The sequence below is a fragment of the Plectropomus leopardus genome, chromosome 7, assembly GCF_026936395.1.
Source record: "Plectropomus leopardus strain MGB_pleo_1.0 chromosome 7, ASM2693639v1, whole genome shotgun sequence".
Classification (NCBI taxonomy): Eukaryota; Metazoa; Chordata; class Actinopteri; order Perciformes; family Serranidae; genus Plectropomus; species Plectropomus leopardus.
In genome coordinates, this window is record NC_142182.1 from 19,154,488 (window position 1) to 19,176,683 (window position 22,196).

A 22,196-nucleotide genomic window follows, 5' to 3' on the forward strand; every position below is an offset into this window, starting at 1 on the left:
TTATGTAACATTACTCCTCAACGAGTTGAATAAAGTGTATTTATAACGTTTGCTCTCAGCTGACAATTTATATGGTTTATATATTGACAGTGACTATAGAGTGACGCTACTCAAAAAAGCTGTGAAAGGCGCTTTTCTGCTGATTTCAAGGAGAAACTTAGAACATAAACTGGTTCAGAACAGGTTCAGTTTGCCGCATAAGTTACCATGGAGATTTAGCCAGGTTAAAAGAGAGGCATCTTCACAGGACAGAAAACCCTAGTTTAAGACTCAATATACTGGGGCGTCTGTGGCTGAGTGGATAAAGCAGGCGCCCCATGAATGAGGGCAATGTCCATGCTGCAGCAGCCTCAGGTTTGACTCCTGCTCGAGGCCCTTTGCTGCATGTTGTCCCCTCTCTGTCTCCCCCCCTTCACGCTATTGATCTGTCCTATCTAGTAAAGGCTAAAACAAAGTGTTCAAATTTATATTGTCTATAAAAATATGGGAGTTGTGCATCCCTCTTTGCCCTCCCTCACTTTGCTTATTTTCCTCCTTGTCTCTAGTGAAGAACGGTAAAAATGGGAAGCCCAACGTGTTGACCTTGCAGGACGTGGAACAGGACAACCTGCAGTTTGACCTGGCTGCAGACTCTCTGGAGGAGCTATTTGAATGGTACCAAGTGGCCTGGGACATCACTCAGAGAGAGATGAGCAAACAGTATAACAGGGAACAGGAGGTTAGTATTTTATGTTATATGATAGTACATGTAGAGGAGACATCTAATCCAAGCCATACTTAGGCAAAAGTACTGATATTTTACTAGAAAATGACTTTGGTACAAGTTAAAATAGCCATTAGAATATTACCTAAGTAAAAGGCTAAAAGTATCTGATATTTCAAGTACGTAAGTGTTAAAGCAAAAATGATGGTATAAAATGTACTTAAGATATGAAAGTAAAAGCAAAAGTAAATGCTGGTAATAAAAAGCAAGCAGTCGAGATTTAGAGTTATGAAGTTTTTTTCTTTATACATGCACCACTTTAAAAATAAACATACATTGCACTTGAAGAAAAACTAGGAGATTTTTTTAACAACTTAAGGTTCTAAAGAAGGAAATCCAGTTTTCCCTTTGTCCATCCGTCCGTTCGTCTCTCCTTCCCTATTTTGTAGTAAGTAGCTAAAATGATTAAGGGTAGTTTAATGAATTAAAAGTATACATTGTATTTAGGAAGTGTAGTGGAGTAAAAGTGAAAGGTGACAGAAATATAAAAACTCATCTAACATACAGATACTCCCCAAAAATAATAGAATAAGTAATGTAATAAAATATTACTACATTGTTACCTTGCACCACTTGTATTTATAACGTGGTTTACATGCTGGCAGTCTGTGTAACATTACTTCAGAATGAATTTAAGAGCAGTATATGATTAAAACAGACTGTATAACCACAATGGGTGTTTTTACTGGTGGTCTGGCAGCATCACCGTGCAAACAGGAAGTGACTTTTTTTGTCTAATCCTAGATAAGACAGCAGGAGGAAGTGGAGAAGAAGGCAGAGGTTGCCATGGAGATGTCGGACCTGGTGGTCTACTGTCAGCCGCGCAGCAAGGAGAAGGACCGCTTTGGTAGACACATGCATATGTGCAAACTGAAAACAAAGACCTGTGAACACAAAGACCTGTGAACACAAGCGGCATTGTGATGTGACGAGAGCTACTGTGAACAAACTTTTTACCACAGCTTCTCAGCTGAAATATGCACCAATGCAAACAGGCTGTACTCTTTAAGGCGGTCTAGTTGTACCATTACTTCAACCCTTTGAAACCTGGGCAAGGGGGAACAGGCAGTGAGCAACAAAAGATGACAGAACCCAAAAATTAGCAAGAAATTTGTAAAAAAAAAAAAAAAAAAAAATCAAAAGAATATTACCTTTATTTATTTTTAAAAAGCAAAACAAAAAAGTTTTTTTAAAAAAACAACACAAAAAAATGGAAAAAAATGTTTTTAATCATTTTAAAATTTGTAATAATTTTGTTACATGATTGATATATATAATAATGTTATTTGTTATTCATATTTATCATTATTGTCTATGAAATCTGCCGCTAGCAGTATGCTAGCTCATATGTCCAGGTAACAATGTGTTTTGGTAGGTTACCTGCTACGTTGTCATCACTGGCAGCAGGCTTGACAACCAATCACAAACTTAGCCATTTCCCTCAACTACCTCATCCTTAGGAAGTCGCAAACATTGGGTCACTGACATCACCAGCTAGCATCAGCTAACAATTTTTGAAATTATCAACAACCAACAACCAAATAACAACATGTGAAGTTAAAGATATTCAGTATATTCACAGGTATTAAGTGTCCACAGCTTCATAACTGTATATTGGTCTGTTGGTATCAGTCGACATGGCATAAGTCATTATCAGCTCAACCTGTTTGTCTCAAATGAGTGCCATTTCCTTCGTCTCCACAGACAGCTACAACTACAAAGAGATCCGCTCTTTTGTGGAGAACAAGATTCCAGGAAAGAGCCGCACCAAGGAATTCCTGCAGTACAACCGCAAGTCTCTGAGTCGAATCTACCCAAAAGGCCAGCGTGTGGAGTCCTCCAACTATGACCCTTACCCACTGTGGGCTGTTGGGAGCCACATGGTTGCACTTAACTTCCAGACTGCAGGTACAGTAGATTATCTTGGTCGAGCCTCCAGAAGAGACAACTGCAGAGGAAAATGTTGAGAGTCTATACAATACTTGTTCTCCTGTATATCCACCCATTCCCATGATTAAAGGGATGGGTCACATTATGCCTTGCAACATACTGCATGGAGGAGCAGTGCATGTCAGCACCCTTGCTGAACTGCTGCATCTTGCACTCTTAAGGTGTTCACACTGGCAGTGTTGTTGCTGTGATGCTTCTTTGGGGTTGCCTGCTGCTATGAGTACTGTATTTCCACAATTATTAGCACATACTCCACTCATTTATGAAGATGTGCAAGCCCCTGCATTGTCAACAACAGAGTTCCTGAAAAAAATTCACTATAAAATGCCTTGTGCGCCAACTGATGCGATTCTGTCAACAGAAACGTTGTCAGAGGGCTTTTATTTTGAAACAGAAATAGGAAAGATTGAATAAACCAGATGTGTTTGTATTTCCTCATGTCAGTGACAAAGAGGCATTGAAACTGTAGTTAAAGGTGGTATAGAGTTGATATAACTTTAAAAACACCACTTTAAGTATTTCTGCTGTCACTCAGAAGAAAAACAGCGAGCCACCGTTTCTCTTAATGTGCCACGCCTGACCAGTGTCGCTCACACAGACAGTGTTTCTGCTCTAACTTGTTAGGCCCATATGTGACCTCTGTACACTCAGTGACTCAGTTGGGGGGGGGGGATTGTGGGACACAAGTGAAATGCAGAGGCATACAGTTCACAGTTAACTCTCGACTTCTGTTCTTAAAATGAGTGTTTGTGTTCACCCAGATAAATACACCCAGCTGAACAGTGCCCTCTTCAGTCTCAATGGAGCTACGGGTTACGTTCTGCAGCCGGAGTTCATGCGCTATGATAGCTACGACCCTCAGCAGGAGAAGAAGAAGGTCAAGTATGAAATTGCAGTTAGGGTACGTCTGTACACAACACACACACATATCTAATAATAGCAAGCTCACACATACATTATCATGTATCGTTGCGAGAGGTGCATGATGCTGATTGGCTTCTTTTTATTTTGTAATTAAATAAGCAAATGCTTGATGAAAAGCAGCATACTGACGTTTTGCTTGTTGGTCTCGATGAACTTTATTACAGCAGTTGTGATTGTTTGCAGGTGATTGCGGCCAGACACCTTCCTAAACCCGGCCGCAGCATCGCCAGTCCATTCGTGGAGATCGAGCTGTGTGGGCACACAGATGCGAAGTTCAAGACCATTGTCTATCGTAAGGAAATGCAGCAGGGGTGTCGGGACCGTTAGACCTACGGGATGGAAAGAGGGGAGAGGAAGAGATGATACTGAAATTAATGATTTGAAATCTTGTGAACGGTGCTGTTGTTCTGTCGACTGCAGGTGATAATGGTCTGAACCCTGTATGGAAATGCTCAGCAGACTCTGTAGTCTTCACCGTGTATGAGCCTGAACTCACCTTCCTTCGCTTTGTGGTCAACGAGGAGGACATGTTCTCTGACCCCAACTTCCTGGCTCAGGCCACATTTCCTGTCAAAGGCATACGCTCAGGTGCGAAGCACACACAGCACAGATGGCCAGATGTGGTGAACAGCTGCTTACATGAAGCTCATTTATTCTCATTATTAACCCTTTATCACATCAATTTTTGTTGTGTTGCGTTTCTGAGGCGTTTAACTAGCATTTAAACTTATGAAACTTCAGAAGTTGGTTTGTTTTCTTTAGAAAACCTGGGAAAAACCATAACATACGTTTATAAAAGAAATGTTTGTTTTTTTGTGCCCATGTTGTGGTAATTTTCTTGCATCTTTTTACCAATTTCTTGCTATTTTGTTTTATCATTTCCTGTTAAGTTGTTCACTGCCTTCTTTCCATGTTTTTAAAAGAACTTAAGCAAATTTTCTCTGGTTTCAAAGAGTTGAACAACACTGGATTTCTGTGCAATGTACTTACTCTGTTACTGTTTGTTCTACCTTATTTTACCTCTTTTGAACCAGTTCATGGTGGATTTACTAAAGAAACACAAACAACTGTTATGTATACAGAGTATCAGTTCCAGCTAGTTCTCCAAAGAAAACAATAGTGTTTTGAATTTGATTTGGATATCTTCCACTGGTTTCACTCTAGTATGTAAATCAACCTGTAGAAACTTGCTTAGTCAATTCATCACTGTGAACATCAAGGCAAGGCAAGTTTATTTATATAGTACCGTTTAGAAACAAGGCAGTTCAAAGTGCTTTACAGGGGCATACAAATACATGAAATATAATACATTAAGAAAACATTAACTGTAGTCTGGTGTTGACATTGTTATGTAGAGCTGTGTGTGTCGTCAGCATAGGAGATATTATAATATTCCATAAGCTGAGCAAGAGGGAGCATGTAAATGTTGAATCGAGGAGAATGGAGAATGGACCCTTGAGGAACTCCACATGTGATTTTTGTTCTCTCAGACTCAGAATTACCAACTGATAGAAAAAAAAGTTCCTGTATTGTAAATACGATTCAAAGCAGTTCTGCTATTAAAGGTCAGCTGCAAAACGATGAAGCAAACTGTCTGCTGGGAAGTCTGCTCTACACCACATAACAATAATATAACTTTGACAACAATCAACGCAGACATACACGGGGGGGGACTCAGCTTTTCCCTGAGACCTCACAGCAGTTTTATTTTGGCCATACAGCAGTAATGTAAATATTGTGGGCTTTGTAGTTCGATCGGTATACAACAATCATAAACACAAGTATGGTTCTCTTTAATTTTATGATTTGATATGAGTGGTTGACCCCTGCTGTTAATAAAAGGTTTAACTGTGTGCACACAGAGCTGACTGAAAGTTTTGTTTCGACAGGTTACCGCTCTGTACCGCTAAAGAACGGCTACAGCGAAAACTTAGAGTTGGCTTCTCTGCTGGTCTACATCAATGTACAACAAGCAGGAGTGAGCAAACACACACACACAAACATACATCAGTGATAATTAGCGTTTGCAGTTTGACTAAAAATACAGAGATATTTCAATAATGTGATGACACGACTTGTCTTTAAGAAAGCAGAGGAGGAGCTGTACTCGTCGTCCAGCCAGCTGAGGAAAAAGCAGGCAGAGGTTCGTGAGCCTTTTCTGTACGACACACACACCAACATCCAGCGCCCTTCCCTCCCTCACAACCACCTCATGAGAGAGGGCAGCACCAGCGAGAACCACAGGTAAGCCTCGAACTCATAGGGGAATGCAGGGAAACTAAGCAGTTACTGTAAGTAAAATTAAATGTGTCTGTATTTTCTTTGTGCCCCAGGACAAAAGAAAAAAAAGTAAACAACAGCAAGTTCTACTCGTGAAGACTCACCTGTTTACGTCCTTCCTGCTGGTTGGAGAAATGCCGACAACAAATTTAACATCGCCTCTATCTGCTTACTTGAGGAATTGTGATCTGTGCAGTTAAGAGTTTTTACAAATATGACGTGTTATCATTTTTCATTTCCATACCAAAAATGGTTTTCTATTTATTTATGATAAGAAATTAATATTTTTAATATTTTCACAAATATGGAAATATTTGGACATGTTAATGTAATTCTCTAGGTGTTGTCTCTCTAAAAGCCTTCTGGGAAATGTAGGAAACATTAAACCGTGAAATAGAAGCGAGGGAGGCCTGCTGAGGGAAGGTGAATCGCCTCAATAACACATGATGTGTGAAGTTTGAACATTTCCTGCGAAGGGTCCCCACAGACAGCCAGTGTGTAGCGCTTAACAGTTCTGCATTCAGTCTGTAATCAAACTGCATTTCATTAGAGGTGGACAACACTGATACTTAATTTATTTTCAATTGAAGAAGAGTGTAACTGAAATAATAGTTTCACTGGGGTACAGCAGACTGTTCTTCTGCCAGGGAGCTTGAGTTGAATTAATCTATTTTTGTGTCTAATTTCAAATCCTGATGAGTGTAAAACGACTGTGTGGCACACAGGCTGCTGTGTGAGTGTTATGACATAGAAAAGCTGTTTCTGCTGCGTAGTTACACCAGTGTGACATTGTTTTCTCTGCATAGTAATGTGTTTTTTCTTTGAAACTGAAGTCATGTTAGTGAAAATGGGGAATGTAATGACAATATGTCATGTATTTAATTTGAAGACAGGTGATGTTTATAGCTTTCCTATAATTCCTCTGAGACCTTTTGACTCAAGTAAATAAAGAATGCTTGGTAAAATACAACTTAATACTCTGTTTAATCTTATGTTATTCTTTTGGATTTTATTCACTTTATAGGTTCAGTGTGTAGATATATTGACAGTATGTTTTCTTTACTGTAATCACCTGAAAATAAGAATTGTGTTTTCATTACCTTAAAATGAATCTCTTATATCTACATAGGGAACATGTCCTCATCCACTGAGATTGCCATGCTGCACAATCATGTTGCTATAGTAGCCCAAAACTGACAAACCAAACACTTTTTGTTTGGGCCCCTGTAGACAGCAGCCCCTCAACGATGAGCAGCGCAGGAAAAACACATTTTTTAATTGAAAACTGATTTATTCCATGTTTTGCTGATTTAAATCACTGGGTCTGTTTGTTTAAGAGAAGAAGAAACCACTTTATTCAGCCTGTATACTGGTTTTATTCACCAGTCTATTTTATTTGGAGACGAAGAGAAATAGATAATTTGACCCCCAGTAAAAAACCTCCTGAACAACCACTACTGAAGGTATTCCAAGCAGGAGAAGTTTCAGCTTGTTGCTAATCCTCTCCACAGTATGCGACTACATCCCCCTAAATCTTATGCCTTGTGCCTTTAACCCTTTGAAACGTGGATCAATATCAGTTTTTTGGGCTGGGTTCAGATGCTTTTCACAAGCTATTTTACCCTCTGAGACCTGAACAAATTGGTCTGACTTCTTTTGAAAAGAAATCAAATCAATTTGCTCAGATTTCAAGGGGTTAAGCATGTTGTCATATTGTTAAATTGAAATAGTTAAGCAAGCTGACCAAAAAGTTGGCAGCACGCCACCTGCTGGTGTACTAACAGCGCATCACACCTGATCATAAAAAGGTTGTGAAAAAATGAATCAAGTTTGGGGTTGTAGTGTTCAGCATCATTACGTGTTGCAGGGGACATTTTCTTGGAACTTTTGGTCTAGAAAAGTACTTTACAAATAAAATGGTATGATTATTATTATTATTATTATTATTATTATCATTGAGAGAGATTGTATTTAAAAAGAAGATTCAAGTTTTCATGCCATAGCTTTCAATTCAAATACATTAGAAAACTATTCAAATATTATGATACACAAGTAATTTATGTTTGGATTATTTATAATAGTCTGTTAAACTTGCTCACGCACACGCACGTGCATGCGTCAGTAGAAGAAACGTAACGGAATGACGTACGACCGTGGAACCGGTAGGCTATATAAGAGCTGTCAATCATTCCAACGCTCCTTTTGCATGCAAGTTTGGCACAAGTGACAGACGCTGTTGCAAAACCTGATCGCTGGTAAGCTGAATTGTTGTTGAACGACAAACTTCTGTTGGAAAACGATCTCTGTTGTTTGCAGGTTTGCTGTGGACCAGTGAATAACTTCTGTTCCCGGAGAAGCAGCACCTGTCCTGGAGAGATGGCGTGCAGCCGGCCGAGGTCACCAGCCTGGGAGGACCGCCTGCTGATTGGAGCCGCCAGTGTGCCAGACTCCCCCGGTGAAGGTAAGAAAACTTTTAAGTTTACTTTTTGTCCTCAAAATTCGTAAATAAGTGTCTCTAAAGCCTAGAAGTGGGTGTTTAAAGGTGTTTGCAGTACAAAATGTGAGTATTTTATTGAGTTTTAAGTGAAAGAATTTTGTGTCACTAAGACACAATAATTTGGGAGAACAGCCCCTCACAGGACATTTTCTGCATGCAAAAAAAAATCAATATTTCATGTTTGGAGTGTATTGAATTTCGCGGGAAAAGTTCAGAATGTGTTAATAATCATGTAGTGATTCGAAAACTATGATATTTTTGTTTAAGTGGGACATTTTTGTGAATTTGGCGTCGAAGTTTATCAAAATCAAGATGGCGACTGGACATTTTTTTGAATAATGCCAAAAATTGCATTTTTCTTGAGCACCATGGAGACGTGGATTTATGAAGAGCTGACGTCAGAGCGTGCACGATGTACAAATGTAAACAAAGCAGAGCCGCTTCCTCTCAGCGGAGAGCTGAGTTTGCGCTATATGATTGTTGAAGCTTCACTTTAAATATACCTAAAGGAAAAGAGAGGAATGCAGTTGTGTGTGCAATGAGTTACTATTAGTTTGCAAGATGAGAATCACCAGAGGCCCCACAATACAACATTATCAGGATACTTAAGTCATGATATAATATTATTACGATTTTAAACATGTTGCAATATGCTGAGTATTATAATTACATAAACTGAGATGTATTGCAGTTCATGACCTTTTTTAATTGGAAGTTTTGTCCACAAAGGAAAACTTTTTTATTCACATGTTCTATCAAATAAGATAGTTTTCAGTCCATTCATCTCAAAATGTTTCCAGTGGAATAAAAAGGCAATTGATTTCATTATTCTAGTAGGCTATCTAAAGTGTAATTCGTATTTGTAATATTAGTAAGTTCTGTAACAAAAAATCAATAATTTGCACAGATACATGAAGATACATGTTTCGAAAAATAAAACAGTGGTGTGAACAGGATTATTATGTCAAATTATGCAAATATGGATGAGGACAAATTCTTCACTTTTTTGGTAGTAGAAATAGAAACTAAATCTGAATGAATGTAACCATTTTACTACTTTACTTGATTAACCCTCTGAAATCTGAGCAAACTGGCTTGATTTCTTTCAAAAACACAGAGGGCAAGGTGCAACATAACAAGAAATGGCCCAAAAATTAGCAAGAAAGTGGTAAAAAGTTGCAAGAAAATTTTCTTAAAGTAAGCACAAAAGAAAGAAAGGTTTTTTTAAAAAAAAAAAAAAAGAAAAAAGAAAAAAGAAAAACAAAGACCAGTTCTCCAGGTTTCAGAGGTTTGATTGCTTTTGTAAGACGTCTGAATGCACCACAATAAAACTGATGTCGATTCAGGTGTTAAAGGGTTAATCTCTGTCTATCCTAATGTTTGTGTAATACGTGAAAAAAATATTTATTGTCCATTTTTTGTATAATAATATGTGTCAGTGGAAAGTGATCTGCAGCACGCTGTACAAGTGTGTGTGTGTGTGTGTGTGTGTGTGTGTGTGTGTGTGTGTGTGTGTGTGTTTACACACTGTTGCAGTGAGCTGGGCTTTTTGCTGCTGTGTGTAAACGGTCCTTTGGATGTGATCCGACTTTATTTTTGGGATTCACCTTCGGAGCTAAAAGCCTTTTAACTCTTCGGATGTGTGTGTTTATTTATGTAACTAACATTGTGCTTGTATCTTCTTTTCTGCTCAGGTGGCTCCTCTCAGAATCCAGACGCTGACCGCGCGGACGCGCTCTCGTGGCTCATCAGACCTGCCGACCTCTACCTCTACCTGTTCTCTGAGGAGGACGAGGCACCTGAGGTAGAGGAGGGTGAGTACATCCCTGCAGCTTTATCTGATGATGAAGATGATGACGAGGATGGGTCTGTGTTTTTGTTTGAAGATGGTGAGGTCTTTCTGTTCTCGTCTGATGAAGAGGAGGAGGACGACGACGACGACCCCCTGGACGGCTGGCTGCCGCCCCATGTCCGAGGAGGTTGACGGCAACGCCGGAGCTCGCATCCAGCAGCCCGACAGCAGCGCTTTTGGCAGGCTGGGTGACAAGTGCTTCCTCCTGTTGGTGCTGATACTGGTCTTCCTGCTGGTGGTCCCTCTTCCTTTTCCTGTTGGTGTTTCTGGTGCTCCGCTCCTCCGTCGTGCTCCTGTTTGGCTGCTGCTCCTCAGAGACTGATTGTCAGGCACCTGCAGGTTCCTGCTGAGCATTTACAGCCTGCGGAGCAGCATCAGGAGCTACGTGAAGGTCAGCTGTCATGGACACTTTTTGACAGCGACCTCAGTGTCTCACAGGAGGAGACAGGAGCAACACTAGATGGAGGGAAGTAGCTCTAAAGAGGCTGCTCCCTCAACTCCTGGCCTCAGCTGCTCCATGAAAAGGAGCAGCAAAAGGAGAGCCGGGAGCAGGTAAGTGTTAACAAGCCGCCGAGGTTTTGTGAGCAGACCTCAGTGAGGCAGAAAGCTCTGGAGGCTCCGAACTACCAACGTCTGACCTCAGCTCCCGCACAAAGAGGAGCAGAGAGGAGAGCTGCAAGTTACTGCTGAGATGCAGAGGAAGTCTTATTACCGTATTTTAAATAATTCAGTCATTATCTTATTCACCCTGTTTTTAATTGTGCTACTGAAGCAGACAGAGGTAAGTCAATAAAAACGATTCCAACAATTGTTACCTGCACTTCTATTTTTCAGTAGTTTAATAATTTGTTTCCCTGATGTTTTTTGACGTGTTTAAATCTTTTTTTTATGTAGATGACTCCATCTCATGGAGGTACGGTAATAATTAATAAAACATTAATAAAGTCTGCTGCATGTTTTTCTGTCAACTTTTCAAAAAGTCTGATTATTTATCTGACTAACTGTATTTTTGTTTGAGTCTTTTTTATATCCTTTAGATAGCTGGAGCAGACAGAGGTAAGACAATAACGAATAATCATCATTAACCATATTTGTCTTTTAATCATTTAATATTTGTGGTGATAATTTAACCAACTCACTGTGTTTTTCTTTTGACTTTTTAAAACTAAAGGGTAGATGTTCATGTCTGACAGAGGTGTGGTAATGTAACGTTCAGAAAATGATCCTGCAATACATCAATAATATTTTAGTGATTATTTGATCTTAATCATTTTGTTGTTGACTTTTTCTTTCTTTTTTACTACACTTAGCTGAAACTGACGAAGGCAGGGTGATAGAGAGGAACCATGTTAATAAAAGTCTTCTCCAAGTCTAATAATCACTTATTTTAAAGTTGATTCATCTTTATTATTCTGTTGTACTTTTATTTTTTTTACTGCGGTACATCCAGCAGTTTCCTTGGCGACAAAGAGGTTGGTCCTCTGGATCAGAGAAGAAGGATGGCCGACCACAAGACGAGCGTGAGAGTGTTGATCGACTGTTTCAGTCATCGTAGTAAGTATTTTGTGCTTTGATTTAGTTTTCAGTAACATGATAATTATTAATATTCAAAGTCTTATTATTATTATTATTATTATTATGACTATTATGACTTATTAACTTTGTTGTACTTTTTCCTGCGGTCCATCCTGCACTTTTCTTGGCCACAAAGAAGTTTGTCCTGACCAGAGGAGGACAGCTGAACACAAGACGAGCCGGAGAGCGATGGTCTCTGTGTTTTTGATCAAGTTAGTAAGTAAGTTAGACCAGAAGTAAAGCAGAGGTGACATAACGTGGTTATAAGCTGGAGTTAATTAACAGTGTACAGTTGTTTTTTATGCTGTGACAGTACTGATTAAACTGGTTTATTTAGTGATCACTGAATCTGCAGGAATGATGATGATAATGTTGTCTGTCAACTTAAAGGGATAGTTTGGGATTTTTTAAGTGGGGCTGTATGAGATACTTTTGTATCGTCAACACAGTAGATGGAGGTCGGCCTGCTCACTGTTTGTAGAAACAGACGAGGCGCTCACCCCACAGCTCTGCATTACCACTTTAGCCACTTTAAGAAACGGCTTACCTAAAAAATACAATATCAGTCTAAGTGGATGCTGTATTGAGAGTGTTTTCAACGTGAAGTTACGTTTCAGTGGGATCGCGTAACAGCTGCTTACAGCACTTTCTGACCCAAACAGCTGTCTGGGGGCAAATGACAAAGGAGTAGTGCCAAAGGAAAAGAATATGTGACGGTGAAGTAAAGTGATGAAAATACTTTAAATATAGTGTCTCCTTAGACTGAAATGATTTTTTTTTTTTGGTGGGCCATTTCTTAACTGGCTAAAATATGTTTTGATATCAACCCCTGTGGGGTGCACACCCTGTCTTTTTCTGCAAACCGGGAGCGCACCGGCCGCCAGCTACGATATGTAAAACACTGCTTATGTATAGATAAGCATCTTATACAGCCCCACGTCAAAAATCCCAAACTAGCACTTTTAAGTAGAAAGCACATTGTACAAAAATTGATCATGAGTCTTTTTTGATTTCACAGGGCAGGACTCTTCTTGGGTCTTTGGCTTTCCCGAATCATCTGAGAGTGGATGTGGACCAGCCGAGCCCCACAGCGGTCCACACAGTGAACCACACTCAGCGCTCTGTTTGCCTCCATGCAGCCTCCAGGATCGGTCCAGAATAAGTCCTACTACAACTACATAGCTTCACTATTTTTTACCACGTGACCACTTGGTTTGGTCTTGAATTCAATAAATGTCAACATCAGACATCTAAAATGATTGTTATGTGACTTCCTTATCTCTCAGGGATGTTAGATTACCATAACAGATTAAATGGACAATTATTTGTAGGAAGTATCATGTAAGTAGTGATAATATTTGGCTGAAATGCTTCTAAAACTGAAATTACGTTATATTACCAAGGGGCTGTTTTAACAAGCACACATGCAAGGTTATTCGCATAACTTTTTACACAAGATGTCACTGAAAGGACCTCATGATATGATACCAAGAAACCCAACAGTTCCCACAATGAGCATGCACTTGGCACTTGGCAACAGTGGAGACTCAACGACTACACATAGGTCCCTTGAAACAAAAAAACCCAAAAACAAACGTTGCTGTGATGGCTGAATGATTTATTAACAAGATCTTGTAATTATAATTTAGATCAAATTATTTGAGGCAGAAACAACCTTTCAGTGGCAAGATGGCAGCTGCAATCACTTTTTGGCAAGTTGAAAACTGCATTTTATGCATTGCATTGGTCTTTGAAAGATATTTACACAGGTAAAAAGGACTGCGTGAGTTATAGTCTGTCAAATGTAATCACTATGAATGAAATCAAGTTATTTTGAGGCAGAAACAACCTTTTTAGCAACAAGATAAGAGCTGCAATCACTTTTTGGCAGGTTTTTATGTTTTGTCTTGGCTCTTAAAAGGTATTTCAACAGGTCAAATTAGGTAAAATAGACTGGAATGGTTATAATCCACAGAGCAGGTAATATATGCAGGCTCATAAGGGTAATCGCAGATGATATCTTTATTTCTACATTCCCTATGTGTAAAGTATGATAGACTACTTTCCATCGGTAAACAAGATTTTAGACATATTAAACATATACAAACAACGGGAACAACAATATCAAGAAACATTAAATTTTCACAAAGACATACCTATGCTCTTACCACGGACATAAAGTTATGTGTATTTACATGCTACGACTGTTTAATCCATGTGAGAGCAGCTGAAGACGTGAATACTGAGCGATACTGCTTTCGCACACTGTGCGCGCTCCCGCGCACGGCATTCAGTTTCTGGCAGACGATCACTTTTTGGCACGACACGGGCACGAGCCCCAACCAAAACAAGATTTTCCTATCGCATTTCTCCACCCTACGGCAACTCAAGAGGGACATACAATACACACCAGTCTGTTAAACGACTTCCCCAGCGGGGCTAGCTGGCTAACGCTACTGTCCAGTTCCGTCTGAGGTGTTAGACACGGATAACCAAATGTATTTACAGGAATATGTCTCTCTAAGAGGACACTGCGTCATAGGAGACAGTTTCGGGAAGTGACCGAGTTTGTGTCGTCGCTGAAAAGCATCGCGTGTCCTCTGAAAATGTAGCTGCTTTTCCTTCTTGTGCCAAATTGCGGTAACAAGAGATGCTATTGACTGTATCACAGTGTACTCGGATACCCTCTGTGCCACTGTACGTCCAAATGTAAGAAGCACGAGTCACTAAATAGCAATTTGAGGGTTTTAGGGGTTAAATCAGAAAGTGACAGAACTTCGTCTCTTGTTACTGGCTGTTTGACTGTGAATTTCCAAGCTAGCAGTCTCCTGTGTAGTGTTACTGTTACTATCTGAGCGCCTACAAAGTAAAACCTCTCCGTGTGTTTGTCTGTGTGTCCTCTAGATGATGCCTGCCTGAGAGGACACAATGGACAATGGCAAACCGAGCCGTGTATGTCGGCCCCAGCGGATCAGTGAATCATCCAAGGTGTGTAAGAGAGAGGACTGATCACAGAGCTCAGTTACAGTCGGTCACTTTGTCAGTCAGTTATTTCTAATGTTGGGTCAGGGTTAGGTTAAGAAAAAAAGGCCAAGATTTTTTTTAAAGAAAACATTCCTTCCAAATTTTTCATTAATAAAATAAAAACTGTAACGAATACAAAATACAATCAGTCTCTCCACAGTGCTTAAATTATTTAACATGCCTCCTCCTTTTTGCACAGCCCCTCTCATAAATAACAAATAGTCAGTTACATTTAAATATTCAGTTCTAATCCCACTCTAGTCCCATACATATTTTTTTTTTTTTTAAAAAAAAGGTGTTGTGTAGTAAGGAAAAAGAATCAATAAGGCGTATCGATGGTCATGTCAGAGAATGTATGGTCTTGAAAATTTGTGTCAAAATCATGCAAATATAGTGGTAAAAATGTGTATGAATGTGATTATGTGACTCAAGGAGTTAAGGGACACACAGGAACAGCAGACTGACTTGTTTCAGTGGAATTCAGATAATCTGAACCTTCTAGTTATAGCAGACACGTGCACCCTAAAATAAATATGTTTGTTGTTTTGAAAAACATCACACCCTTGAGAGAGAGTTCAGATTGTTCATCTCAGGCCGTCAACACACTTTTCAGATTGCTGTATTGTGTCGGCAGGTGTTTCGCTGGGTGGATCAGGCTGTGGAGGTGTTGCAGGGCCTCAACGAGCAGCGGCAGCAAAGCCAGTTTTGTGATGTGGTGCTGGTGGCTGACAACCAGCGGGTCCCTGCTCACCGAGCCCTGCTGGCTGTCTCCAGCCCATACTTCCACGCTATGTTCACCCTGGGCATGAGGGAGGAACGCCAGCAGGAGGTACATAGAATGGTGCCAAGAAATGTTTCTACACTGGGAAAATAAATCTTCATCTCCCTTCCTCAGTCCTTTTTTCTTCATTATTTTTCTAATAACTGCATTCCTCTATCTCACAATTTATGTTTAGGTGAGTAATAATGAAGTCCTTATGTTAAGTCATGCTGTGATAAATGTGTAGCTGGATGGAGTCCACAGACATTATCATATGTCTGATACCTGATAAACCTCCACTGTCCCCTTCCTGTCTGCAGGTGGAGCTGGTTGGGATGTCCTCGATCGGTCTTAATGCTGTAGTGGACTTCCTGTACAGCGGTGAGCTACCATTGGATGGAGGAAACATTGACTATGTGCTGGAAGCTGCCCACCTTCTGCAGGTAGAAATCTGGGCACTGTCTGTTCAACACATGATGTTAAAATGTACTAAAGTGTGTCATATAATATTATACTGTATGTGTCAGACGGAAGAGGAAACAGGTTGTGGCTCAGCTGAAGGCCAAATCTTAGTGTTAAGAACGTGTTGAAGTTAGATTAATATTTGATGTTTGCGGTTTATTGTGGCTGTTATTTTCAAAAGCTACATGTCAGAGCCTCAATTTCTACACGTTTTTTGGTATGTTAGAAAAGTGTAAATATTCCACAGTTTCAGTCAACTTAAAATAGCAAATGATGCCAATGTCATTGAGACCTCAATGAACTCACTATCTGACCAACAGGCCTGTATCTAAAGGTGTAGTTAGGGACTGTTGAAAAAGTACAATATGAGCCATTTCAATATTCAATTACTTTTTTTTTGTTTTTTAAGATAGAAATCTTAACACGCTCCCATTATAGTGTGACGGCACATAAACATTTACTGTCACAACTTTCACTGAACATCATTGTCAGTGACCTTCAACACACACATTTCAAGGTTGTGACTTCAATAGCTTGCTCTTTTATAGTATATATTGCAGTCAAAGCACATGGCATGTTTCTGTGAAATCCTGTCACAACTTTCACAGCTGTCACTATTGTGAATAAAGAGCCCTCAGAAAATCCCTTAACATCATTACCAGTGACCTGTTGCCTTTAATACTCAGTTAAAGGTTGAGATCTCAATAGCTTGTTCGTTTGTTAAAATATTGACATCAAACAAGTTCTAGGACATACTGTCACAACTCTCACATTTGTTACTTTTTTAAGCCCTAAATGAATATTTTAGCATCCCTTTCAGTGACAGGTTACCTTAAATACAAACATTTCAAGGTTGTGATTTCAATAGCTTGCTCATTTTTAAATACAACTTTTCAAATGTAAAAACATGCTGCTGTTAGTTATAGTTAAAACAAAATATGAGGATTTGTAAATGTATGTTAATGTTTTACCTGTCCCACTTTAAAACCCTGCCATTGCTCAGGTGTGGCGAGTGGTGGATTTCTGCTGCCAGTACCTGGAGAGGGAGGTGAGTGAGGACAACTACCTGTACCTGCAGGAGCTGGCTCTGCTCTACAGTCTGGAGCGACTCGACGCCTTCATTGACCATTTTATCCTCACACACTTTGCCACGCTCTCTTTCACCCCCGATTTCCTTCATGACATTCCTTTACATAAGCTCATGTCCTACCTCTCCAGTGGCCAGGTAAATAGCCTACAATGTTTATAAATTTACATTGAAAATTTGTTCTTGACTCAGGAAGAGCAGTTGGCAAAACAATGTCACCATGTTTGGAGTAAAGGGCTTAGGTGAAGGATAAGATCAAAAGAGGCCACCGTCATTAATATTTGAGCGTCTCTTTTCATTAGGTTCAGCATGACGGCGAGCAGGCACTTCTACAAGCCACCCTGCAGTGGCTCAGCCACACTCCTGAGCGCACCGCACACGCCAGACAGCTCCTCTCCCACATCCGCTTCCCTCTGATGCCAGTGGAGGACCTAGTAGACCGAGTGCTGCCAGCTGTGCAGGCCCTGCTGCCGGAGGAGGTGGGCTGCGAGGCCCTGGTGGAGGAAGCTCTGGGGTACCACGCCAGGCCCAGCGCCCAGCCTCTCCTGCAAACAGGCCGCACCACGCTGAGGGGAGGTGTAGAGCGGCTGCTGCTGATTGGAGGAGAGGTACATATCAGTGATGGACCTAACGGGAGTCAGACTTAGTCAAATAAATTAAGGCTTCAGACTTGGATTTGACTGATTAGAAACTTGACTTAACTAAGAGTTGATTTTCTGAAGACAGTGATACTCAACTTATGGTCCATGGGCCAAATCTGGTCCCCCATAGGGTGCCAATTGGCCAACAACCATTTTCTAATTCACAAAACAAATAAAATGTTTCACACTTAGAATTGTTGTTTTATGTACTTTTATTATACATAATGTGCCAGAGGGCATCAAAATAGAGCTTGTTAGTCAAACAAAGTCAAAGTGTCAGTGGAGGATCCCCGGCTTTCCCCAACAGAGATCCTAGCTGAGCCCCTAATATCCTAAATTCCTAGAAACGTCCTAAAATCCTAGAAACGTGTATGGGGCTACTGTGACTGGCCCCCTGACCTGCTGTCATTTTGCAAAAGTGGCCCACAAGCAGAGCAAGTTGAGTATCAAAGCCGAAAGACTGAACTGGAGGCAAAAATATTTAAGTCTCAATTTCTGATATGGTGATATATGATAACCCAAAGAAAAAGAAATTAAACAAACCTCCTTTTCAACAACTGTGCCTGACATGGATTTCTTCCACCTCCTCCCTTTACCACACGAGGTGTCAGAGCGTGGAGAAGAACTGAGCGCTAATGTTTGCCGGCTGGATGGTGAAACGGGAAGCTGGGAGGTGGAAACGGAGCTTCCGGCACAGAGGAGCCACCACTGCCTGGCGGTGCTGGGGGGCTTCATCTTTGCTGCAGGTGGCAGCTCATCCAGGGACAACGGTGGAGACGCTGCTTGTAACCTGCTGTACAGATACGACCCCCGCCACAACCAATGGACCAGGGTACTGTGCCAAAGAACCAGTATCAATCCACTTATCAAATACTTTTCAGCTTACAAATATATAAGTACAAAGCATACACAGAACATGCAGATTTGGATGTCGGTCAGATCTGGAGCACAAACGGGAGGTAGTCTGAGAAGGTATCAAAGAAGATTCCCCACCCTCCTGCTGCCATTGTTTGTTCTTTCATGTCTCGCGTCCTGTTTGATGTGCATGTCTTTCAGCAACTAAGTAAGCCAGAAACTGACAGTGTGATGCTTTCCCAGGGTGCTCCAATGAAAGAGCGGCGAGTGGACTTTTACCTGGGGGCAGTTGGAGAGTGCCTGATTGCAGTGGGTGGGAGGAATGACACCGGAGCTTTGTCCTCTGTGGAAGTTTACTGTCCTGCTGAGGACTGCTGGTCCTACGTGGCAGCACTTCCCAGGTAAGAGCAGGTTACTACCAGGTCTGCTGTTTCAAGGGAAACTTTCTCTCATGGATGGCTTGCCATGAAATTTGGCATTTAAGGTCCTCTGAGGATGTATTGTCATGTATGACTGGTGCTTTAACAAAATATCTGCACCATAATTTTGATAAATAACCATCAGTAATGTGAATATAATGACTAAGTGGGTAAAAACAAATAACAGAACAGTCACAACAGTCTAGTAAGTTAAGAAAATGATAACTCTACATTTATGCAGCCTTCAAAAACCAGAAAAAGACAACACTTATGGTATCAAAAGTCTAAGACTATATGTAGTTTATATGTAGTCAAAATACGTACTTATAAGAAATTATCCAGGCTTTTGCAAGAAAACTGGCAAACCTATCAAAATTAAACCCTTTCTATATATATTTATGTATATTAGCTTTTCTCTTTGTTTGTCTATAATATTTTTGTCCTTGTACTGTTTGCACTCTGGGCATGGAGAGAAAGCAATTTCAATTCCTGTATGTCTAACTAACATGTCAGAATTGACAATAAAGAGGACTTTGACTTTGATGTTTTCTGCTATATCATGTAAGCATTCTTATTTTATTTTATTGATCCTATGTCTGCTTGATCTTTTTTCTTAATATTGTAGGTTTCATTATTTGCTTTTGTTATTTATTTTGAGGTGAGATTCTCTTATAACCCTTTAGGGGTTTTCTGTATCTCACCTGCACAATGTGCCTCTATTTTGTTGATGTTTTGTTTTTTACGTGCAAATAAATAAATAAATAAAAAAAGAACAAAAAAGGAATAACAATATAATAATAATAACACCTTGTTTTACTCCAAAAAGTGCATTAATTAGTCAGTAAGCATATCATTACTTTAAATTTTAAGAGTCTGGATTTCTTTATGAAATTACTATCCACCCCCAGCTCTAGCAATTAAAAACCGAGTCTATTCATCAAGTCACAAAGCATACAGAAAGTCAGTGATACATGTCAAGGCGGATTTACATTTTCCAAAATACACACCACCTAATTGTTTGTTTTTTTACTTTTTATAATTACACTCGTTGTAATAACTCTCCCAATATGTATTGCAACCGTTGCACGGCAGTTTCCCTCAAGAACATTTTATCTCGTCTTACGAGTAGTTGAAGCTGATGGGAGTTGGAAGCTTATAGAAAAAGTTGCTTCAAGTTTTACAATAAATGGGATAAGAGGTGTCCTAAAATAGCCGCTGTGTAGAGGACAAACCCTTTTATGGCTATTATCTACAGATAATATTTATAAACAGATAGTTTTCACTTTTCTTTTAAAAATACTACTGTCCACACAACCTTCGTCTAACAAAATATCTCCATACACACTCTTCTCTAGGTTTACTTACGGCCATGCTGGGACGGTCCACCGTGGTGTCGTCTACATCTCAGGTGGTCACGACTATCAAATCGGCCCATACCGCCGAGATGTCCTGAGTTATGATCCGTCACGGGACGGTGAAGTGTGGGTGGAACGCCAGGCCATGTCTCTGGCCCGGGGCTGGCACTGCATGGCCTCCCTTAACCACCTCATCTATGCCATCGGAGGCAGCGATGACCACGAAGACACCACAGAGCGCTTCGACATCCTGCAGGTGGAATCTTATGACCCGCGCAGTGGCCAGTGGACTCGGGTGGCACAGCTGCTGCTGCCCAACAGCGAGGCAGGGCTCGCAGTCTGGGCAGGGAGGATTTACGTTCTTGGGGGCTACAGCTGGGAGAGTATGGCGTTCTCCAGAGCCACTCAGGTCTACGACCCTGACAAGGGCTCATGGTCCAGAGGGCCCGATCTGCCGAAATGCATAGCGGGGGCCTCAGCATGTGTGTGCACTGTGAAGCCCTCACCATCATCAGAGAGTTCAGAGAAGAAGATGGACAAGGGGATAAAAGGAAGGTAACATCCAATATAACAGCAGTGATGAAGGACTATTTCTGTCCAAAAATACAAGACAGAGTTTGAGGCATACTTCTGATGCAAAATCTTTCATAGAGGCTAAATATGTTGTCGTGTCTCCCACACAACACGTGTTTTATTCCCATGTCTTCTACATTAATGCTGAGGATGCTGAGTTTTTGCTGGGGACATGCAGCTTTATAAGCTTCTTTTTTCTAAACAAGTCAGCTGGAAGCATCAAAAAGTCAGCAGGACACGGTTTTCATCTTATTGATGTAGCAAAAATTTGCTGAATTGGCTAGGTAGTTACAGCTGATAAAATTGGCCAATGACAGATATTACTACAGCCAAAACAGCAAACCAACAAGACACAACTAGCTGCCTTTTCACCTGCTTTTGTCCTTAGACTAGTGCAGAAACTACAGCACTGATAGGTGAGGGGAATAGGGAATAAATTATTTCTTCTTCTTTAATTTGTAAAGCATCCCCTATAAGACCTACAGCTGAGTAACATACATGAGCATTAGACCAGTAATGGTCCCTCTTTATCATCATTCCAAGCTCCATTTAATATACTAAATGTTGTTGAATTGACATTGTCTAAAAAAACTATTGTAACCATCTCCTTTGTATTACATTAATTTAAACGATTTCTTTATTTTACAATTAAAGAAAATACTTAAACCAATCTACAGACTGAAAAGGCTTTTCTGTACTTTTTGAAAGCTAATATTCTCACAGAAAAACAGTTTCAAGATGCATCCAGCATTGCCTACCATAACACACACATACACAGAGCATGTAATAAGATTATAATGTGCTGAGTATGTTGTAATTTAAGAATTATTTGTTACTGCATATACGAGTCTTAACCTCAGATTAACTTTCAGTGCATAATATTTGTTGCTCACATTCATAACATTTGGAAACTGAATTTTCTTGAGATTTGTGTTCACATTCACGTTCTATCATTATTATCATGTTAACACAGCACTGATTAATTACAGCATGTTATACTGTAGGTAGACTGCATGTAGCCGGTCACAGTCTTGCCGAGGTTCATCAGAGAGTGCTGTTTCTTCTCTCTCGTGGCATCTTCATACAAACGGGTAGTACGGATGAGACTTGACTCTGAGAAACAAAACAAGTCATCACAGTGAAAATAGCTGCACCTTGCAAAAGACTCCTGTTGTGTGT

The 22,196-nt window shown here is 40.3% G+C and overlaps 4 protein-coding genes across 5 annotated transcripts in view; 3 read left to right on the forward strand and 1 right to left on the reverse strand.

The window, feature by feature from the left end:
• Positions 1 to 6,887, forward strand: part of plcg2 (phospholipase C, gamma 2) — a 28,794-nt gene extending 21,907 nt beyond the window's left edge. The window contains exons 25-33 of the mRNA XM_042495529.2: positions 546 to 718; positions 1,508 to 1,610; positions 2,468 to 2,671; positions 3,475 to 3,614; positions 3,821 to 3,929; positions 4,058 to 4,225; positions 5,527 to 5,615; positions 5,724 to 5,881; positions 5,971 to 6,887. Of these exons, the coding sequence (XP_042351463.1) occupies positions 546 to 718; positions 1,508 to 1,610; positions 2,468 to 2,671; positions 3,475 to 3,614; positions 3,821 to 3,929; positions 4,058 to 4,225; positions 5,527 to 5,615; positions 5,724 to 5,881; positions 5,971 to 6,013 (1,187 nt within the window). The 3' untranslated portion in view covers positions 6,014 to 6,887. The remainder of the gene's footprint in view (positions 1 to 545; positions 719 to 1,507; positions 1,611 to 2,467; positions 2,672 to 3,474; positions 3,615 to 3,820; positions 3,930 to 4,057; positions 4,226 to 5,526; positions 5,616 to 5,723; positions 5,882 to 5,970) is intronic.
• Positions 6,888 to 7,882: 995 nt separating this feature from the next.
• LOC148189175 (uncharacterized) lies at positions 7,883 to 13,097 on the forward strand. 2 transcript variants are annotated; one of them, XM_088080136.1, is made up of 5 exons: positions 7,883 to 8,378; positions 10,109 to 10,228; positions 10,334 to 11,820; positions 11,978 to 12,061; positions 12,860 to 13,097. In XM_088080136.1, the coding sequence occupies exons 1-3, from the start codon at positions 8,294 to 8,296 to the stop codon at positions 10,396 to 10,398; spliced, it is 270 nt and encodes an 89-aa protein (XP_087936262.1). In that variant the 5' UTR covers positions 7,883 to 8,293; the 3' UTR covers positions 10,399 to 11,820; positions 11,978 to 12,061; positions 12,860 to 13,097. The 2 variants fall into 2 exon arrangements, with proteins under 2 accessions (XP_087936262.1, XP_087936261.1); XM_088080135.1 differs by having other exon boundaries at positions 7,886 to 8,378; positions 10,109 to 11,820.
• Positions 13,098 to 13,538: 441 nt separating this feature from the next.
• Positions 13,539 to 21,687, forward strand: klhl36 (kelch-like family member 36). Its single transcript, XM_042496615.2, has 9 exons — positions 13,539 to 14,550; positions 14,746 to 14,829; positions 15,500 to 15,694; positions 15,946 to 16,068; positions 17,091 to 17,312; positions 17,477 to 17,782; positions 18,420 to 18,647; positions 18,914 to 19,071; positions 20,445 to 21,687. Exons 2-9 carry the CDS (start codon positions 14,770 to 14,772, stop codon positions 21,001 to 21,003), a joined length of 1,851 nt encoding a protein of 616 aa, XP_042352549.1. The 5' UTR covers positions 13,539 to 14,550; positions 14,746 to 14,769; the 3' UTR covers positions 21,004 to 21,687.
• The window catches only part of LOC121950579 (aldo-keto reductase family 1 member B1), a 30,307-nt gene continuing 29,736 nt past the window's right edge, over positions 21,626 to 22,196 (reverse strand). The window contains exon 10 of the mRNA XM_088080134.1: positions 21,626 to 22,130. Within this exon, the coding sequence (XP_087936260.1) occupies positions 22,097 to 22,130 (34 nt within the window). The 3' untranslated portion in view covers positions 21,626 to 22,096. The remainder of the gene's footprint in view (positions 22,131 to 22,196) is intronic.